Source organism: Papaver somniferum, chromosome 6 (genome assembly GCF_003573695.1).
Source record: "Papaver somniferum cultivar HN1 chromosome 6, ASM357369v1, whole genome shotgun sequence".
Lineage (NCBI taxonomy): Eukaryota > Viridiplantae > Streptophyta > Magnoliopsida > Ranunculales > Papaveraceae > Papaver > Papaver somniferum.
The window spans coordinates 61,365,439-61,385,964 of NC_039363.1; the positions used below are offsets into that span (position 1 = coordinate 61,365,439).

Here is a 20,526-nt window from a genome sequence, read left to right on the forward strand (position 1 = left end):
ATGTGATATATACTTCAACTTCTTTAATTCTGATAAAAACACGAACCAAAACATCTCAATCTCTGTCACCGCCACAACAATCTCCGTCGCCACCACAACCAACACCGCCAGTACCATAACCACCACCACCACCTTTATAGTCACCGTCTCCATCTTTATAACAGATTCATGAACCAATTAGATTTGAGATTGATAAGATTTGAAATTGAGAGAGATCTGTGATTCAAAATCAAACCAAATCAATCCCACCACCACCATCTTCATCGTCACCGAACCTGCAATTATCACCACCTTCGCCGTCGCCATAATTCAGGATTTTGAAGATTAATTTTAAATAGAAAATCTCATCTTAGGATTCGATTTCTGGTAATTCGATTTTCTTTGAGATTCAGATCTACAAATTTAGGTCTAAATTCATAAAATCATGCTTAGATTTAAAATTATATAGAGATTGTTGAAATTTGATTTCATTTGTTTTTGCTGTAAATGCAATTGCATGTGTTGTACTAATACTGTTGATTTGTGAGGAAGATTTGGAGTCGGATGCGTTTTTGGTGGTGACAAAGTTGGAGGTGGTGCTGGTGGAAGTGGAGGATTAGGTTTGGAGAAGGAGATGCTTCTGTGTTGGTGATGGAATTGGTGGACTTGGTAGTGGTGGCAGTGGACTTGATAGGGTAGATTTTGGGACCGATTATGTACAACACTCAGACTCAGGTTAGTAATTTTTCACTTTGTGTGCTTTCACAATAGTAATTGTTAGTGTTACTGTCAAGAGTGGTGTATTGAAATCTACGTTGAGATTGTATATCATTATTTAGGATTAAGCAAATGCTTAGTATTCAACCTGAACAGTAGTGTAGAATCTTATCCCACTTCTTTCTTTTTTTATTTATACATTATCTCCCATTTGAAACATGAAGATCATTGTAATGGATGTCTCAAGAAAGCACTGTATGGAGTATAGTCTGCTTCATGCTATTACCAATGGGCATCCTTGGCATAATGGATGGGTTTATGAGTTTGGTGCTGGAAGCTTGGTACTCACAGCTGATACATATAAAAAATCAGTAGCAACGTTGGTGTTCGTGTATTAGCATTTTAGGTATTATATACAGTAGTGAGCATTTTATGTTTGGTTGATTTCTCATTTGCTATTATGTGTAGTAGAGACGACACATAAATATGATGTGCACGAACTTGAATTTTTATTGCCGGTGCGATTTTAGATGACACTTACATTTTGTATTTATTGTTGCAGCTGTTACATATATTGACTCCAGCGTTGTTCAAGCAATAAAAGACCTGCACATTTATTTTGGTTGCATTTGTTTATGGTATTCCAGCAATTGTCCTTTCAGTAAACCTATTTACTTCAGCTTTTACAGGATCAGCTACTGTTGTTGATCCAATTTATGGGATCAACTGCTATTGTTGACCCAATTTTTTATGGGACAGCTACGGTTGTTGATCCATTTATGGGATAAACTCCTATTGTTGACCCAATTTTTTATGGGATCAACTACTGTCGTTGATCCTTTCAACTCCTATTGTGACATTATTTCCTTGGATAAGTATAATCATGCTTGTAGTTCAAATCATGTAATTTTCTTCCAATGTTGAACTTGTGGTGCAATGGTAGCATGACTGACTCCATGTCAGATGATGCGTGTTCGACTCACGCCAAGTTCACTCCATTTTCATGGATCAACTTCATTGTTGATCCAATTTAGTGGATCAACTACCATTGTTGATCCCCTAAATTGGACCAACTTCTACTGTTGATCCTTTTTTTTTTGGATCAACTACCGTTGTTGATCCCCTAAATTGGATCAACTTCCACTGTTGGTTCTATTTTTATTTGGATCAACTACTGTTGTTGATCCAAAAATATTTGAACCAGTGGTGACGGCAATGGCGGGGGCGGCGACGGTGACGGCGGCGACAGACTAGTGGTGGTGGAGGACTGTTGGTGGTGTAATGGTGGTGGTGGTGGTTGTTGGTAGGTGGTGGTCGTTGAACGATGGTGGTGGAATGGTAGTTGAATGTTGGTGGTGGTGGTGCTAGTGGTGGTGATGAAGTGGTAGATGAAGAAATTTGTTCCATTTTGAAATAAAGAAAAATATTATATATATGAGGGTATTAAGGTAATCTAATTTTAAATGGATAAGGTTATTAAAAAGTAGAGACATATTTATTGTTGTATAAGGATATATTTATTGGGTGTTAAATGTAGGGACATATAAATAACGTACAATAACAAAAGTTTAAGAAAATCAGCGGTTTTGATAAGAAGAGTTGGGAAGATAGGTGCGGTATTTATAGGCGTCAGAAACTCGAACAGTGGCGATATTGATTATAGCGACAGCGATGGAGTAAATTTCGAGCGATATTCACAATATCTCCAGCGATTTAGAAAGTCAGTGGCTTATTGATTTTCCCATAATGGCACAGATGATTTGACATGCCATATGATATGCCGAACACCATTTTTTTGTGGCATGTGCGCAGAAACAGGCCTTAAAGAGGTAAAACTGTTTAGATCCCACGGGATACACCATCCTCTGGAGTCTCTGGGGCAATGAATTATATGTCGACCAGTCAACTTCCTCTCTTTGTACGTGGAACTTCATTTAATTGTACGTACCACCACCTCAGATCTCACCAATCTTTCCCTCCTTCCCCTCACCCCTCAATAATGACATGACATGTTTTTCTTCTTCATAAAAGTGTGAACCTCTCCACTTCTTTCAACATTTTCTCTTCTCTTTTCAACTAACCTCTCTCGTATAAGTCGATCTGGAATAGTTTCATTCTTGTTTCATCGGCAGCACCAAAATCCAGGTATCTCCACAACTACATACTCTTTTCAATGTTCTAAATTTTGGCTGAAATTTCCGATCAAACCCTCTCTATTTACTGCGAAAATTGTGTAGATATATGGTTCGTTTTAGGGTTTGCTTTTTCTTTTAACAGTCGATGATATCTTAATACGGATGAAATCCATTGTTCTTAAAATTCAACGTAATTCTAGTCAACGTTAATGTATATATGGCTATAAGCAATTCCACAAATCTGGAATCAGGTGGAGGAATGTGGTCTAATTTTGTGAAACCAGATGATTTCTTAGAAATTGACAATTTATATCTGTATATATGTTTTTCTTGATATATGATAGTTCACAAAAAGCCCTCATTCAACTGCTGTTAACATTCTGGAGATTCATAAGAATGATTACTTTACTTAGTTTACTCGTACTTTTGATCTCAAGCATAACTTTTGGTGGTTGATTTAGGGACAAACTTTATATGATTTGTGCTGCTAAAATGTGGATGACAGCAAGTAAAGCAGTTGAGCAAAACATTAATATCACAAAACATTCCTTAGCACTTCTCTTTCTAGGGATTTTAGCTTGAAGTTTGTAGTTATGGTTTAATTTAAGAAATATGCTGTTTTCTGAATTCCGAAACATTATCAGATCACTTGTCAATTTTTGAGCTGACATATACCCAGTGCAGCCTTTGAACTTGTTCTATTCGCCACAAGTAGAACATAGAAACTGGAATATGAACTTTGATGAATATAATGGCCACTAGGCCCATAAAGTTATTCATACTGTCTTATATAGACGATTTAGAATGAGTTTGGCACATGTTGATGCATGGTTTTAGCAAATATGTATTTGGTTTATGTTTTATTTACCTGTAGTTTTTCTTTTTCGTATAGTTGTATTTGTGTGCACCCTTCTGTATATCTCTTAGTATTTCCTGAATTTTGTTGGTTATGCTTGAACTATCACTTTCCTCTTTATTTGAAGCCAATTTTGGCATGCCTCACTCCTTAGATCTTGAAGAGATTTCAGTACTACGTTGCAGGTTCAGCCTCCGTGGAAAAATGGATATTTGGAATAAAGTGGATATAACTACAATGGATAGGAGACAGATCACTTTGCTAGGGACTGGGTCATGTGTAGTGCTTACTGTTCTCTTTACAGTAAAGCTCCTAATGCAGCATCTTTCGCAGTGGAAAAACCCCAAGGAGCAGACGGCTATATTGATCATCATATTAATGGCCCCATTGTATGCCATTGTTTCATTCGTAGGTTTAGTAGATTTTCTAGGGAGCAAAACATTTTTCCTGACCTTGGAGTCTATCAAAGAATGCTATGAGGCACTTGTAAGTAGTCTCTTCTACTCGATCTTGAAATCGTACTTAATTTCGGATGCATATTATTTTTACTCTGGATCATTTATAAGGCCTTGTGAATGGAGTGCAGGTTCTTGCAAAGTTCTTGGCTCTGATGTATAGTTACTTGAACATATCTATTAGTAAAAACATTGTACCTGATGAAGTCAAAGGAAGAGAAATTCACCATTCATTCCCGATGACTCTGTTTACGGTGTGGAACAATTCCTCTCCTAGTTTCTAATTTTTATTTTACTTTGTTGAACTAGATAATGAGATTAGTGTTGGAATTCCCCTTTAAGTACTGATATATCTATATATATCCTTGCAAATGGCAGCCTCACACCGTCCGTCTCGACCATAATACTTTGAAACTCCTTAAGTACTGGACATGGCAATTTGTCGTCATCCGTCCTGTTTGCTCCATTTTGATGATAGCCCTACAACTTCTCCATATATATCCTAGTTGGCTCAGCTGGACTTTCACCATGATTCTGAATGTTTCTGTTTCCCTCGCTCTTTATTCCCTTGTGGCGTTTTTCCATGTCTTCACCAAAGAGTTGGCACCTCACAAGCCTCTTTCTAAGTTCTTGTGCATCAAAGGGGTTGTTTTCTTCTGCTTCTGGCAGGTAATTTCTTCTCGCTAACTCAGTCTATAGACAAACTTAAATCTATTAAACCGATGGTTTCGAGAATTGGATGTTGCTTCCTAATTTGCCTTGTTCATGATTGATGTTTTATTTCTTCTATTGCAGGGGATTGTGTTGAGTATGATGGTTTCAATGGGAATAATCAAATCTCATCACATATGGTTAGATGTGGAGCACATTCAAGAAGCCTATCAAAACATTTTAGTTTGTGTGGAGATGGTCTTATTTTCGTTTATTCAGCAGTATGCATATCCTGTTGCACCTTACATCGCCACCAAGGAAAAGAAGAACAAATAATTGTTAGGATCTTTGGATAGATATCGACACAATATCAATAAATGTTCTATATTTTCCATATACTAGACATATTGTTCTCTAGTTTTGCTTATTCTATGAGAACTTCTTGCTATAGAATGGTTTAGTGTTATTACGGCTATTTCTATTGCCATTGCTAATTGTATAAGACTTATTCATACTGCAATTGAAGTTGCTCGATTTTCACTTGAGAACTTGAAGGTTTCTTTTATGAGAAAAACAAGAAGTTTGCAGTCTGGACCTGTTTCCGGAACCCAATGCGAAACTCCAATTAACGTTGGGATTTTGATTGTGGTCTTCATTGGATCCCATTGGTAACCTCATTTCCCCAATCAGTAGTTCAGTACATCTATATCAAATCAAATATATGTTGGTGCAAATCATGTGACTTTTTATTACTATATTTTTATGGCTTTTGTTAAATTTATACCTGTTTACATCGTAAGGTTTAATAAAAAATTATTTTAGGGTATTGGAAATTGTGTTTTTTTATCTTATTCTACCGGATATATTCTTGCACTAAAAACAACAAACTCTGTTTCCAATGCAAAGAAATGTTGTTTTCATTGTAATAAAACAAACAAATCTTATTTCAAATGCAAATAATTATTATTTTAACGAACATTAATATGCAAGTTAACATGATCCTATTTTTATACATAACATAACGTGCCATGCATTTGCTGTTTGTGTGTGGAAGGTGCCTGAATTATTGTACCTTCTACTAAAGACGACATTGGAATGAAATCGTCTTAGTTTATACCCATCTTCCAGCCGCTTCATCCAATGTATCTTGTCGTTCATGGGCTTCCCTCTCCGGAGTCAACTTTAGACTCCAAAGAGTCCAACCACCTTGTTTTCTCCGATCATATGTTCTCGTTTCTCTCCCTGATCACCAGCCACTTTCTAAATATCGATGGTTGTGTCTTTTTCTCTTTCTAGTCTGGGATTCTGAGTTGTTTCTTTAAAAGCTATAAAGTTTGACTAGAACCCTATGCACATTAGTCATACAAGACTGTTCAGCAATGCAACTTCTGCCTGGATCAATGCCAAAGCTCATTTTGCAAGACTTCTTTTTCTCTCAGACTCTTCTGACACTACCCCTAATTTACTCCCCAATTACTCTAAAAGTCCTTTGCCATTTCTACACAACTTTTATTTATTATTGTTTTTTTGGCTCAAAAAAGTAGTGGATTCTGGTAACACTTATTCAAACCCCAACCACTCTCTTTCTTTTAACACATCTCTAAAATTGACATTCTGTCACTCTCTCATCAGATGGGTGTCTCTGTCTAAAATGGGTGTTCTCAACAAACTAAAAGGTTATATAAGTGATTTTGGATGAGATAAAAGGACAAAGGAGTCAAAACAAATGTAAAAAAAGAGAAACTTCAGAATCAACGCTCTTGACACAATTCCCATGTTCTTTAACTTATTTCATTTATACTACTACTCCTACCACTTTACCACACCCTTTACTTGCTCTCACCATCTCCATCCCTACGCTTTTCTATTTTATTTTATTGTCTTCAAAGAGATGAAAAAGAATCTCTTTTCAGAGGTGAAAAAATCTTTTTGAAACTTAAGCAACACTAGTTTAAAGTACATCTCACTCCCTCTGCATCTACACTTTCTTTCTGGTATTCAAAACCAAGGACTGTGTTTCTTTAGAGAGAGAGAGAGAGAGAGAGAGGGATGGCAATGGGTGGTGTTGGAAGTGGATCAATGAAGTACAGTAACAGTAGTAGTAGAGGATTGAGGCCTTATGCCCTGATGTTGTTGCTTGCTTTTGGTGCTGCTGTATTTGGTGTAATGGTTCTTCACAAGTTTAGAGAAAGACGCATCTTCAGCCTCCTCATCAAAGACAAAGACAGAGATATTATCACCCTTCAACTACTCTTACAGGTACTACTCATCCTTTCTTTTTCTGTAGATGTCACACAATATACATGCAGAGGGCACATATATGTATATCACCCTTAAATTTCACATCTGTTTAATTAAGAAACTTAAATATTCAGGTTAACTAGAAGTAGGGGAATTTCTGCAATTGTTAGTATATGCTACCTAATCTCCCTGTAAATGTTCAATAAAAAATCATTTGGTGGTGGGGAAAAGAACCCATTATGGACATTTTGGTCAGACTTGCAGAGAATGACAAGAACCCTTCAATGGGTGGTGTTACACGTTAATTTTACAAGGGTTTTAGCAAATAAGATGATTATGCATTCTCTAATTAGAAAGGAGGAAATATCTTTATCCAAACGAAGGAAAAGAAAATAATCTGTGGTTAACTTAACTGTATGTTTAATAGTCATGCTTATTATTTATTTTTGGAACTTTTTTGTTTGTTTTGCTATTTAGAAAGAAAGGGACTACAGCAAAGAAATGAAAAAGAAAGTTGAAGAATTGAAGGGAAAGGCACATTCTCTCAGAACTCAAAAGATGGATTTGAATAACAAGATTATGGGTTGGCAATCTACAGCAGCTTCACTTAAAGAAGAAGCAAGAATTATGGAAGTTGAATTGGAGGAGAAGAAAAATGAACTCAGATTACTAAAGGAAAAAGAGATGAATTCAAGTCAAGATATTTCTCAAGTTTCAGCTCTAACTGCACTACTTAAGCAGAAAGACATCGAGCTCCAAGAGATGAAAGATCGTCTTGAGAAACCGGTTAATGTATGGTCTGTGAGTGCTGATGATCCTTCTAACCCACAGGTTAGTTTAACTGCAACAGAACAAGTTGTGAATGCTGAATCTTTGACAAGCAAAAGTGAAGGAGAAAGTACTGATCAAAATGCAACTCAACTAGAAGGGAAGTCGTTTGAGAATGGTCAAGATAGTGCAGTATCAAGAGAGGTACATGAATTTGGCGAGAAGAACGGAGAACCAGGTCAAAGCAAGGGAGCTTCAGGTGATATTAACTTGGAAAAGACTGAGAACTTGCAAGGGGCTGAAGGTTTGAGTATGAGAGAGCAAGTGGGTAATAGCAATGAAACCAATGTGGTCAAAAATAACGGAATGAATGGTGTTCTAAAGGAGGTGGAAGGTAAAGTAGATGAAATGCCTGAAGGATTACAAAATGTTGAGAGCTCTGGAGATAGAGGTGAAGGTAGTGATAGCGTCCAGAGAATGAGCAAGAGATGGAGAGATATTTACAGAAACAGCAAACTGGAGAAGACAAGACATCATGATGAGGTGGAAAAGCAAGGAGCTGAGCAAGATAATCAAACTGACACTGAAGCGGGAGATGAGGGTTTAAAAACACAGACCGATAACAGTCACCAAGCTGGTTTGGAGGGTAAAGAGATTCGAGGACACTTGAGACTGAGAGAAGGAAATAGTTATGGTGTGGAATCAAATGAACAAGTAGGCAATGCAAGGAAAATGGTTTCTGTTGATGCGGTACCAGGAGAAGCAAGTAATGCTGGAGATGGGCAAAATGCAGGTGAAACTTCCAATATGGTTGCCGATGATGCTGTCGAACAGGAGCCAGCTGTCGTACACAAAGAACAGAATGTCCAAAATACAATACACAGGAGGGAGCTTCCAGGAAGGCGCACAGCAATGTCCAGAAAGCAGAAGGTACCGAAGGCAACAAAACTTCGGAAAACTTGGAAATCGACAGTGTTGGAAGACAATCAAGACTACTAAGGAAGTCCTAATATTTCAAGCTCGAAAGAAGATGTAGGATGGGGTAGGTTAATAATGAGGGAAATATTTTAGATAGAGCATGGTATACTGGGCTGGGGTGCTTGTAGTACATCTGCTAAATATTTGTGTCTCATGGGAGTGTTTTCCTCTCTTTTTTTCACTGGCTGTTACACTTTAGCCAAACAGATGTAAGAAGCATTGGTTTCTCTTCAAGTTCAGTCTCTTTTTCTCTTTGGTATATATAAGTATTTTTTTCCCACCTCAAAGACACAAGATTCACACTTTTTTAAATTGTTTCTGCATCCAGCATAATATAATTCAGAAATCTAAAGTTCCCAAATGACAGTATCATGTAGATACAGACCCTAAAAGTTTTATTCTTATATTATGTGAACGCAAGCCCATAATGTTATTTTCCCAGCTTAAAGAGACAAGATTACACTGCACCATAATGTTATTTTCCCAGCTTAAAGACACAAGATTTGCTAGCCCATAATGTTATTTTCCCAGCTTAAAGAGACAAGATTACACTGCACCATAATGTTATTTTCCCAGCTTAAAGACACAAGATTACACTGCACGAGTCATTACACTAAGACAATGGAACTTGCAATTCAAATATTCTTGGGATATTTCTCTCATATGTTCTCTAGTTTCATATGTTGTTAATTTGTAAGAAACTTCAACAATCTGAATAAGATATATATGTATGGAAAGCAGAATAGAATTAGTAATGAAAAAGCAAGCAATGCTGGAGATGCGGAAAATGCAGATCAAAATTCCAGCAGGGTTGCCACTGATAATGCCGAATAGGAGCCAATGCAGGAGGGATCTCTTAGGAAGGCGCACAACAATGTCTAAAAGACAGAAAGCTCCAAAGGCAACAAAAGTTTGGATAAGTTGGAAATCAAAAGTATCGGAAAAGATTCACAAACTTATAAGATGGATGATCAGGTAAGTTAACAATGTGAAAGTTCTAGATAAAGAATGTTAACTGCCGTCTTGTAGCAGATCTGCTAAATGTTTGTCTCACTCGACTTGTTTGTATCTTTTTTCACTGGTTGTTACACTAAACTAATGTCAAAACTGATGGTTTCTCATTCGGGTCACAATCTAGCTTTCTCTCTCTCCCTAAAGTATTCACTACTAAGGCTCGGCATGAATTTCAGAATCATTTCTTCCTGTACTACTAAGAATTAACATCCAAAGGCGTAACTTGCAATTAGAGTATAATATATTGCCATAAGGAAAGCACAACAAAAGAAGGTTTTATTATTTATCACCCGCCATTATCATCATCACCCAAGAGAGCCATTTACACATGCAAAACTACGAACTGGATAATCGCAATTTGCAACAACTACAAAAAGCAAGCTAAAACTGCTTGACTGCAACAACTACAAAGAGAAAGCTAAAACTGAAAATAGAAACATTATCAAGAGTAAGGAGGAGACTGTTCCTCACAATTGCTTTATTTTCCGAGTGCATATAGCGATTCATGAACCATGCATCAAGCTTTTACTTAGTATGAGCTGTTTCAGGTGGTTTCTGCAATGTATAAAAGTAACCAGTGAATTGGGATCCACCTGAACTCGATTTTGGAGTTAAAAATGAGTTGGGGACCAAACTAATATGCATGACTGTGACAAACTGAAACAAAAAATTTAAGACAGGAGCCAAATGTGATCCAAAAGGTATTCCTAGTAGGCCAGTACAGAACTGAGAGAGTTTTAAGAGGTGGATTCAGGGACAATGCTGGACATGTCCAGTTGGTCAATCATATCACAGAGATGTCTCCTCACCTTCAATGCAGTGATACTGGTTTAGTTTGGAAAGCTGAGATATAGTGAACAACCAACAAGGCAACAGTGACTTACCTTATGACTTTCATGCAGCAAATGATATCATATATTACAAGTAAGAACAAGTACCTCTTCTTTGTTTTCCTTTTTGCCTCCACTAAAGAGTTTGAAACCCCCTTAGATAGCTAATCCCCATCCAGCTAGGGAGACAATCACAAACTGCAAAATGATGGAGAATCAAATTCTCGGTTATAGTAGCTCAATACCAGTACCTTCACGTGATTATGTAACCTAAAAGCTAGTTTATCGGTTCCAACTATTCAGACAAAGCTAGTGGAACATCTAATTATGAACAATACAGGGAAACTGCAATAAACTCCCTGTCTACCAGATGACGAGATAGAAAGTTCATACTTATAAAAATGTCTAGAAACACAGTTACTGTTCTCTTGACGGTACTTGATATGCCCAATAAGATTAATAACATCACATATACAAGATGAATGGTCAACTAAGATTGAGACTCACATGTTCTTCCTTCCATTTAGATGGGCTCAATGGGTCCTTCCATCAGTTCACCTTTGGTGGTCCATGATCTGAAGGGAAAAATGATTAGGTTCAAGATCTCAGACTCAAATTAGTATTTACGTAAAAATGGTAATCCAGTATATCACTATTCAGCAAATAAACAAATCTTCAAACAAGATTCAACTTTTCAAATAACTACATTCCAGAAAACAAATTCCATACACAATAAGAAGAATGTATACAGAAGAGACCCTTGCTTGAAAGACTCCTAATAAGACCCCTTAACAGAGGCCATGACCACCGAAATCCCTAACATGAGGGTGTGCCCCGCTTGTGGGCATCATTTCAAAAACTATGTACACTCTTTCAAGGATACTTCTCCAAATATCTCTCCTCCTCCATTTAGAGTTACAATTATAGTGTCCTTTCAGAGCTTAAATGAGATTCCACAATTTCATCATAACTGAGAAGATAATTTCTCTCACAACACCAGACACAGTTAAGGCCGTAAATGATGATATCAGCGACTGTAGAAAAACACAAATTTATTTCCAGTAGTTTAATAACCTAACTTCAAATCAATTCCCAATTTGGATTTGTTATTCGAGTTTGCTGAATCTAAAATAATATTAAGATCGCACAACAATAAAAACAGTACGATTTTGGTATAGTTGATTTACGAAATATGTAAACGGAGGGATTTGATTTTTGTGAGTTTTACCTCCACCACCAGCGAGACCACGTCGTTGGATTAGCTTAGAAGCTTGATTTGCGGACGATGATACTGTTTTAGATGATATCCTACTAGCTGTTACTGACGCTGCTTGACGAGCAGCTACCATCCACGCTGCCATTTTTTCACTGTATTTTTTTTTTCTTCTAGAGGAGAGAGAGTGAGAGGGAGGAACTGTATCGAGCCTTCGAGCGAGGTCGATCAAGAGAATAAAGAACTGTCAAAAAGTTACCAAGTTTTACGGTGAAATTGTTAAGTCCTACGGGTGAGCAAAAAGTCCGGAACTGCGGATTCTATCCGTGTGCCTCCCCAAAATTGTGAGTAAAATCCATTTTGGAAGATTTATGAGTAGGATTCTTCTGACTCAAATCCACATTTTTAACCGTTTGATTGTAGTTGGACTTTAAGATTTACGAATTCATCAATACCCCAAATTTTGAGTTTAAGATTTTATAGGGGATGATAAGTATTCTAGATTAGATTAGATGTCTCTAATTTTTTCCACGGGTTAATAATAAACAATTGTTGGTTCTTGGTTCTAAATTTGGTCATTTAGTCTCATCATTTGTGAATTATAAATCCAGAGTTTTAGACCAATTCTAGCCCAAAATTTGTAGCCAACCTACCAAAATCGAGCCATTTAGAGTTTGGGACCGCAGAATTTATCAAGGTTCTCTATTACTAAATCATGCCATCTGGAATTATGCTTCAACCCAAAGTGTGAATCCAAAACCAAATAACGTACGTGTTAAAAGGGGATACAACAAAAGCTCATTAAGAAGGTGGTAATACAATATGTGCAGAAAGTCGTTGATCCACATTCTTCTGGTTCCAAAGATAATATTGCTGAAGAAGTGGCCAACAATGACAATGAAATAGAGGTTTCTCCGACGACTATGGTAGTTAATTAGAGATCAGATGAACTAAGTCTGAAATGGTTTTTTCAATGAAGTGTTAACAACACCTTTAATAGATGGGCAAAATGATAGGCTCTGGAACAAGCATTGTAATCTCCATTTCAGCCTTATTGTGTGCAACATGAGCGGCCACTGCTGTACCAAAAGATCCACCCGGCTATTTTTATTTTATCTTGTGATAGGCATGATTTTCTTATCTTTTCTTTGAGACTAAATATGTTGTTAATCCGCATCCGTCCGTCCGTTGCACACCCCTAATGTTAATATCAAGATTAACAGTAACAAATCCAAGCCCAAAGGTGGCATCACGTGCACGTCTACACCGCCATCATATTTTCGGCTCGGCTTGCTCTTAAATGATTTCAGAGCATTTCTTAAATTTACATTTGTATTTTTTTTCTACTTATAAACGGAAAATGGATTAAAAATAAACCCAACACTAAGACAATGAATGAGGTGAGTAAGAATGGAGAGTTGCGCGATAATCAGATCCTCAATTAAGCAAATTGTCTAAACCTTTAACAGATGTACTGCACGGGAGTACTTGAATTCGAGAGATCAGTCTATAAGACTCCGACCTAAACCAAGAAATGGTCATTCCAGAGTCAATTCAGTCACAAAGAGGGATGAGGGTCGATCTGTAAGAGGGAAGCTGAGAATGTGTGAGACCGATGGTGATCGACGGATTGTGTATGTGTTGAATTCTACGTGTTGGAGGGTTCTGCGTGCTTAATAATGATTGACTGTCGTAAGTTGGATTGTGGTGAGTTCTGATCAGTCAAGTTTGATTGTTCAATTGAGTTATGTTCATTTTCAATTGTGATCAAATTAATCATAGGTTGAGGAACTTATTTATTGTGGAAGTAGTTGATACATTGATCTCCAGTAAGTGGTGACGGTTGAAGAGGAGTGGAAGTATGGGGAAGTGGGAAATCGTAGTTGAACCAGTTTCACATTGCGTGAGAGACTTGGTTGATTGTCTACCCACTACTTCACTTACTCCTTCAGCTGCCAGCACGAATTACTCACATTTCTCATCGTGGATGTACTGTTACATCGGATGTGTTTTAGTTCGCTAGACAAAACCCTAGTTAATATCCCATCATGCGACATGATTGATGTCTCATGTAAAGTCTGCAAGGCAGAAGTGTATTTAGTTGGTCAATTATTTACTTGGATAGACCGTGAGTCTTAGCTTTGATGAGTCAAGCATAATTGTCAACGAATGTGACATGCTCTGTGATCATCATGATGGATTGGGCATAAGGTGTCAGCTGGGACAACAGTAATGCTTAGACGTCGAGTCTGATGAATTGCAATGTATCATTGTGTCAGTTGAGACAATAATGATACTCGAATGGTTCGAATTGATGAACGTTGGTCTGATGAGATTGCTAAATCGATCATGGACCAATATATATTCTGATATGTCATGTATTTGACAGGAAATTAGATATTGTTGAGTTATCATAATTCTCGGTCCACCATGTCATGAGTAGTCGAATGATAAAGTAGATATACTAGAGTATTGAGAGATATTGGATGATCGACCAAGTGGATGGTCGTCCAATAAAATATTGGATAATTGAATAAAATGTTGTTTCTTGGACAATCGAGAAGCAAAAATGTTGGTAGTAAGACCGAACATAAAATATTTAAAATTGGATCAATACGAAAATTATTGATGCTCAACTTTGATTAAAATCATCAAACCCTAATTTTAAGAAGTCATGGATCCAGGAAACAGAGGATTGTCCAATATGGGTATGGTAGAGAAACCAATCGACCAATGGGTATGAGGATCGGTCATTGGTGGTGGAGAGACTGGCTAGGCGGTATATGGAGGATTGTCCAATTGGTGTAAAGAGGACTCACTAAAATATGGAGGATTAACCAAGTGGAAGATTAATCAAAATATGGATTAAAGAATGGTGGGACCGGTTGGCCATGGTGTACCGGCCATCCATGGTGATGTACGGGTCACCATGTTAACGCACGTCCATTCCTGAGAGTTTTGATATTTTCCGTTGGATATTTGAGCATTATTTTGTATTTTTGGAAGAATTTGATCTTGACTGAAACTCTCAATTTTTTGCTTGAATGAGCAAGTAGGATTTTTGCCTAAACGTCCAATATTTAGAACATATTAAAATAATAATATTTTAATAATTATACCCATCACTCCAGTAATGGTTCCGAAGATGAAATAGAGAGTACATGTATCTTTATGGTTAGTGGGACCTAATGGTCGTGGATCCACTTGCTTAATTAACCATATGGTGGGTTGAGCAATATTTGACAAAGATACAAAACATCAAGAGTTTACTTGAATGAGTGCGTCAAGATTTAAGGAAGTAATAATAAAAAAATAAAAAAGTGAAAAGGGGTGGAGGACCGGCCACGAAAAAAATAAAAAAGTGAAAAAGGGAGGGCGACCAGCCACGGAACTGGCGGCATGGTCGACCGGTGGGCTCGGCCCCGCGCTCTTTTTTTTGTTATTTTTCTCTCTCATTTTTTGTTGAACTTTCCATACACTCGTTTGTCCATGCTTTTGAGTGCTCGTTTGAGCATTATTACTAAATACACCCGCATGCTTTATCGGGCTTACTCGGTGGTTGTCCGTATCCCCGAAAGGTGAATATTCATTACTAATATGTGGAATTCAATTGGGAAAAACCATGAATTGAGGTAATAAATATTATGGTGAAATAGAATATTTTCGATGAATTCAATTGATGAATACTAATCTAGAATTAATTAATTAATTGATGGTTGTATATTAACAAGCTTGTATGTAAGAGCATTATATTTATTCGAGAATTGAGGTATCAGATGGTAGAAGCACCATACTCGTTCCGAGCATTTATTCTGTATAGTCAGGGAACATTTGAGACATCCTGAAGATGTTATCACTTTATACTAGTGGTCAATCCATCTAGGACCGTTCAATCATTATCGATTATATACAAAAGTGGATACTGTATTGCACAGCATGAATGATGAAATGCGAGAGTATTGCAAGCTCAACTAGAGATTCCAATAGTTATTGTTACGACTGTATTGCACAGTATATACTAAATTGCACAGTATAAATGATGAAATACGTCGAATATTGAAAGCTCAACTGAGAGACTTCAATAATCACGTACTCATGCTCCGAAGAAGATCATCGTAACATGAGCTCTCATATATAAACCATAAAATATGAATTTCATATATTCGTCTGAAACCAGGTCAGAAATATACAAAACTATAATTTTAGCCTGCGTCAAGAATTTACCATCAACAATCTTTAAAAGAGCATCCCAGGTTGTAATTTTACAATTTCATAACAGCATTTTAGTTTTGAATAACCGTATTTAAAGGATAACCTTTAAATATTCCAGTTCCAACACACTAATTAAAAATGAAAATCTGACACTGTCAATAGTTGAGTCTGAGGATTTATACTTCCTATTGAATAACCTAGCATTTCTTTCAATCCATATAGCAAATGGAGTGATGTCCCATATTTTTTTTTTCCTAATATGGCCAGTCTTTCATTTCTTCTTTTTCCACTGCCAAATGTTACTTCTGACTGAATCATGAAATACCCATTGCAGATGATAAAATTGCAAAAAAATAGTGGTAAACTGACCTGGTAGTCTCACAGTGTAGAAAAATATGTTGATTTAATTCAACAGCTTTCTTGCATAGTAGGCATCCATTTACCATAATAGTATTTCTGAATGAATCCATAGTAAGAGTTGCAGCATAACAAAGAGACCAAACAAAAAAAATATAACCTTCTAGGGTATTCTTGGGATCCAAACACACCGATGAGGAAATACTAAAAGACCATCATCCTCCAAAGACTTGTAACATTTAGAAAAAGAAAAGCCTTTACTATCAACTTGCCTCACTCTTTGATCACAACCACTGTCATTGTTTATGATTAGGATTAAATTCAATAAGTGAGCCACATTCTTAACTTCCTCTTCCTTAAGTAACCTGCAAAAAACAAAATTCCAGCTAGCGTCACTGTTGAACATCAACATTTCCTAAATTGTTGCATCTTTCTTGGGGCCAATGTCAGTTTGTACCACAATAGAAGTTGCCAAAAGAAAAAATACCACACCTTAAAATAAATACCATTTTAAGGTGTCTGACTCATATATATACAATTTAACCCTAACAAAAGAATTTATTACTTTTATATCCTAAAAAAAGGTCGCACATAAGTCAGTTCCAGTATGTCACCTAATTACAGTTAGCTCAAATATCTGATATACTCGATTTGATGATGGATTCAAGTAGTTATCTCAACCTCTTCACGTATTAGATATGATGAAAGGTTTTTAGAGTTAGTTTGTACACTTGATTTATGTTTACAGTTTCTTAGTCGAATTAAGTTTTTGTTTCAATTAGGTTTTAAGATTTGTTTATTTTCGATTGAATGAGGGTTTTATCAGTTCTTGTAAATCTTAGTTTTCAATTAGGGTTTTAACAATGAAGGTTGATGGAAGTAATTAGGATAACAGGAAGGTTCGGATGGTTTTCAAATTAAAGAACAAGAAAGGGTTTGGTTTGGAAGATGATCCGAGTCAGACATGAGTAAGTGATTCAGGCAAGGTGCTTCATTTAAGAAGTACGAATACCTAAAAATAAGAAACCCGATGATGTCTATGTTAATTTACCTGAAATCTGATGGTGAAAGCACTGGAGTTTTAGGAATTTGCACATCAATTTTGGTGTGAAATAACTAGGGTTTAAACGAGACGGAAGAGATAGAACGTTTCGTCTACAATGACCTAATTTTTAGATTTATATGAAGCTCGACACTGCGATGGTTACGCGATATTATTTAAGGGATACGAAAGGTATTAATCAAAATACACTACCCGACTTGGTCCAATTTTTGAGCTTGTGCTAGTTTATGTAAACTATATAAAGACGTGGTATTGGGCAATAAATATACCCCCAAATGTGCCTTCCAAACATAATTAAAACCAGAATAAACATCTATTTCCACTGTTCACTTGAATTGCAGAATTTTTTTCAATACTAGAGCTACACTTCAAAATACCAGCCCATAAACTCTTGCCCGCTGACATAGTATTATTAGGAAAAATGCTTTTGGATTACCTCCAAATTTCTCATTTATGATCCTTCTCCCATAGAGATTTTTCTTCGTTTCCATATATCAAGATCCACTTAGCATGTAATGATCTTTTCATTATTCTCAATTTCCTGACACCAACTCTTCCCCCTTCCTTTGGTAGACTCAACTTATCCCATCCTACCCAGCTTCTCTTCCTTTTTTTTTTGCTGAAGAACCCCACAACAACTGTCTCATAATTTTTTTCCATTTGCTTCCCCACAAAAACAAGAACTTGAAATAAAGAGAAATAGTATACTGACAACTTGAAAAAACATATTTTCAGGGCATTTCTTAGATTTTTTTTATATAAGATGGAACAAAGTGGTTCCTAGAACTACACTTAAGTACATTACCATAGGATTTATGATGTTACAGGGGTTCGATCCCAAACCTTCCTTATAGGAGGAAGCTTGAGAAGCATCATAGCACTTGATGGTTCTCGGGTATTTCTTGATTGGAGTATGAGTTTTCTTATTTTCCTTTTTTGAAGTGTAAAAGAAAAAAATTACACCAGGGTGTGATACATTTGTAGTCATGTACAGTTACCGAAAACGTTCATAGGTAACTGACTTCCATTGGTTTACTAAGGCACCCGCTGCTTGATTGGTTTCCCTGTATGTATTGGAGCGATCATTCTGAGATAGGTCGCATCAAGTGGTTGATTTATTTGATCATAGTTCTTAGGTACTACGGTGGTTTGGTGCTCTTGATGATTAATCATACTCATTGTTGAGTTTAAAGGAAACAATAGTCCATTGTTGAGTTACCGTTTTTCTAGCCTTTATTAGCATTGTCCATGTGTTGCCAGCAATGTTGGGGTGAGGCCTAAAATTTGTTCCATTAATATGATTGTTGTTGTCATATAATCCCTATAGATAAAACACCTTCCAAAATGACCTAGGTATCCTCGAGCCACTCCGCCAGTGTTTACTCTAATCCCTCATAGATAAAGAGATATCGAGCTCAATGAAGTGGTGGTTCACATATGAAGGGATTGTTTGGTGTTTCTAGTCGGAGGTAACACCCTATTTTTCAGGTGAGTTTATGTTGCTGGTGAACAACTAGTTTTCAGACGATTATTTATTATTGAGGTTCCGGATGATGCATGAGTTCATTTATCAATAATCGTAAGGAGTAAAGTAGAAAGCAGAAGGCGATGGTGATGCAGGGCAGGATCCTTTTCTTTCACTAGCTTTTGAGATTTTCTTTTTTCCGAAATTCTTTTAGAGAAATATTTCACATCATGAACTTACGGTCTTTGGTATAAGCCTTGTTGCACAAAAGAAACTAAATGGTGGAAAACAAGATGAAACACATGTTCAAAAATTATATTGATATTATAGTTAAAATAAAACATCAAATAAAATTTCTTTATATAAAAGCATTTTGAATAGTTTGAGAAAGTCTTAATTTTGGTTGTTAAATAAGTATTAAGGCCCAATTTTCTTACTATTTGATTACCAATGTTAGTGTCGGGAAGTATACAAGTGATGACAAGGACTAAAAAAAGGTCTAAGAAAAGTCTTAACTAGGCATTCGGTTAGACCTCCAATAAATTCCCCATCATCATTTTTATTTAATTTTGATTTTGGACTAAAAAAATGTTTCAAGCATTTTTTGTGCTTACCCGCCTATATTTTTCTTGGAATTAAATCCCAAACTATTGGATTTTCAAGTGCAAAAATCATATTATTGTCGCACATAATAACCTTCATAAATCAAAAACATCACATATATAATATTTTCTTGACCCACTGTTGAAAGATGCTCTAATATATCTCAATTATATGTTAAGGACTCCGGAAAAACTATGATAACATTATTATTATTTAACCTATGTCTCAAAGAAAATCTATACGAATATTATCCAGACTAATATGAAAATTTCGGGTGAGAATTGTACTTTTGTTAAACATTTTTGGAATAAAAAGGGAATTTTATTAGAGACAACCTTCTTGCTCTTTGAAATGCACTTCGCAAATTTCGCATTCTTGTTATGCCCGAATACAAAGATTTTATGCTTTTTTTTAATTAAAAAAAAATAAAAACAAATTCATTCGATTAAAATAGAACAACATTAAATACTATCTTGATTCAGGACGTTACATAAAAGATTTGGGGAATCTGCCACCAAACGTGACTCATAATACTAACTCTAGCAGTTTTAGCAAGCTTAACATCTGCAAGGTTACATGACCTTATTTAGAATAAAAGAAAGTATGAAACTAGACTCTTAAGAGTTTCATGACATTCCAACAAGATACTATGATCTTCCCACTTAAAACTTATAGCATGCTCGTACAACATTTGACAACAGACTAATTATCTCCTATAATGATAACTTTTTGGTAGCCTAGCTCCTTGATCCATCTCAAATCCTTAAGCAGCATTACAACTTAACCTTGGTTCACAATCTCTTGCTGTCTCTGAGTAGACCATTTCTCATACTGTGCATAATATACATATTTATAGTGTCAAATCCATACTTGTGGTAGTTAGATTTCTTGCATATTACCTTATATTACCCTTGTTTCCATTTTATTTGTGCATTTAGGTTGAACCATCCGAAATCAATGGAAATGATATTGAAAAGAGTTAAAGAAGA

General features: G+C 36.2%; 2 protein-coding genes and 1 long non-coding RNA gene across 4 annotated transcripts; 2 read left to right on the forward strand and 1 right to left on the reverse strand.

Annotated features, from left to right (window-relative positions):
* Positions 1–2,667: 2,667 nt before the first annotated feature.
* On the forward strand, positions 2,668–5,383 carry LOC113287736 (transmembrane protein 184 homolog DDB_G0279555-like). Of its 2 annotated transcripts, none has more exons than XM_026536569.1 (5): positions 2,668–2,841; positions 3,860–4,173; positions 4,274–4,396; positions 4,521–4,811; positions 4,938–5,262. In XM_026536569.1, exons 2-5 carry the CDS (start codon positions 3,892–3,894, stop codon positions 5,127–5,129), a joined length of 888 nt encoding a protein of 295 aa, XP_026392354.1. In that variant the 5' UTR covers positions 2,668–2,841; positions 3,860–3,891; the 3' UTR covers positions 5,130–5,262. The 2 variants fall into 2 exon arrangements, with proteins under 2 accessions (XP_026392354.1, XP_026392355.1); XM_026536570.1 differs by having other exon boundaries at positions 2,670–2,841; positions 3,873–4,173; positions 4,938–5,383.
* Positions 5,384–6,625: 1,242 nt separating this feature from the next.
* On the forward strand, positions 6,626–9,041 carry LOC113287737. The gene is made up of 2 exons (XM_026536571.1): positions 6,626–7,052; positions 7,512–9,041. Exons 1-2 carry the CDS (start codon positions 6,843–6,845, stop codon positions 8,799–8,801), a joined length of 1,500 nt encoding a protein of 499 aa, XP_026392356.1. The 5' UTR covers positions 6,626–6,842; the 3' UTR covers positions 8,802–9,041.
* A 1,003-nt stretch (positions 9,042–10,044) lies between these two features.
* Positions 10,045–12,084, reverse strand: LOC113285704. Its single transcript, XR_003328874.1, has 4 exons — positions 11,853–12,084; positions 11,132–11,199; positions 10,733–10,822; positions 10,045–10,349 (listed from the first exon to the last, which is right to left on the reverse strand). It is a non-coding gene; the product is annotated as an uncharacterized LOC113285704 (long non-coding RNA).
* Between the last annotated feature and the right edge of the window lie 8,442 nt (positions 12,085–20,526).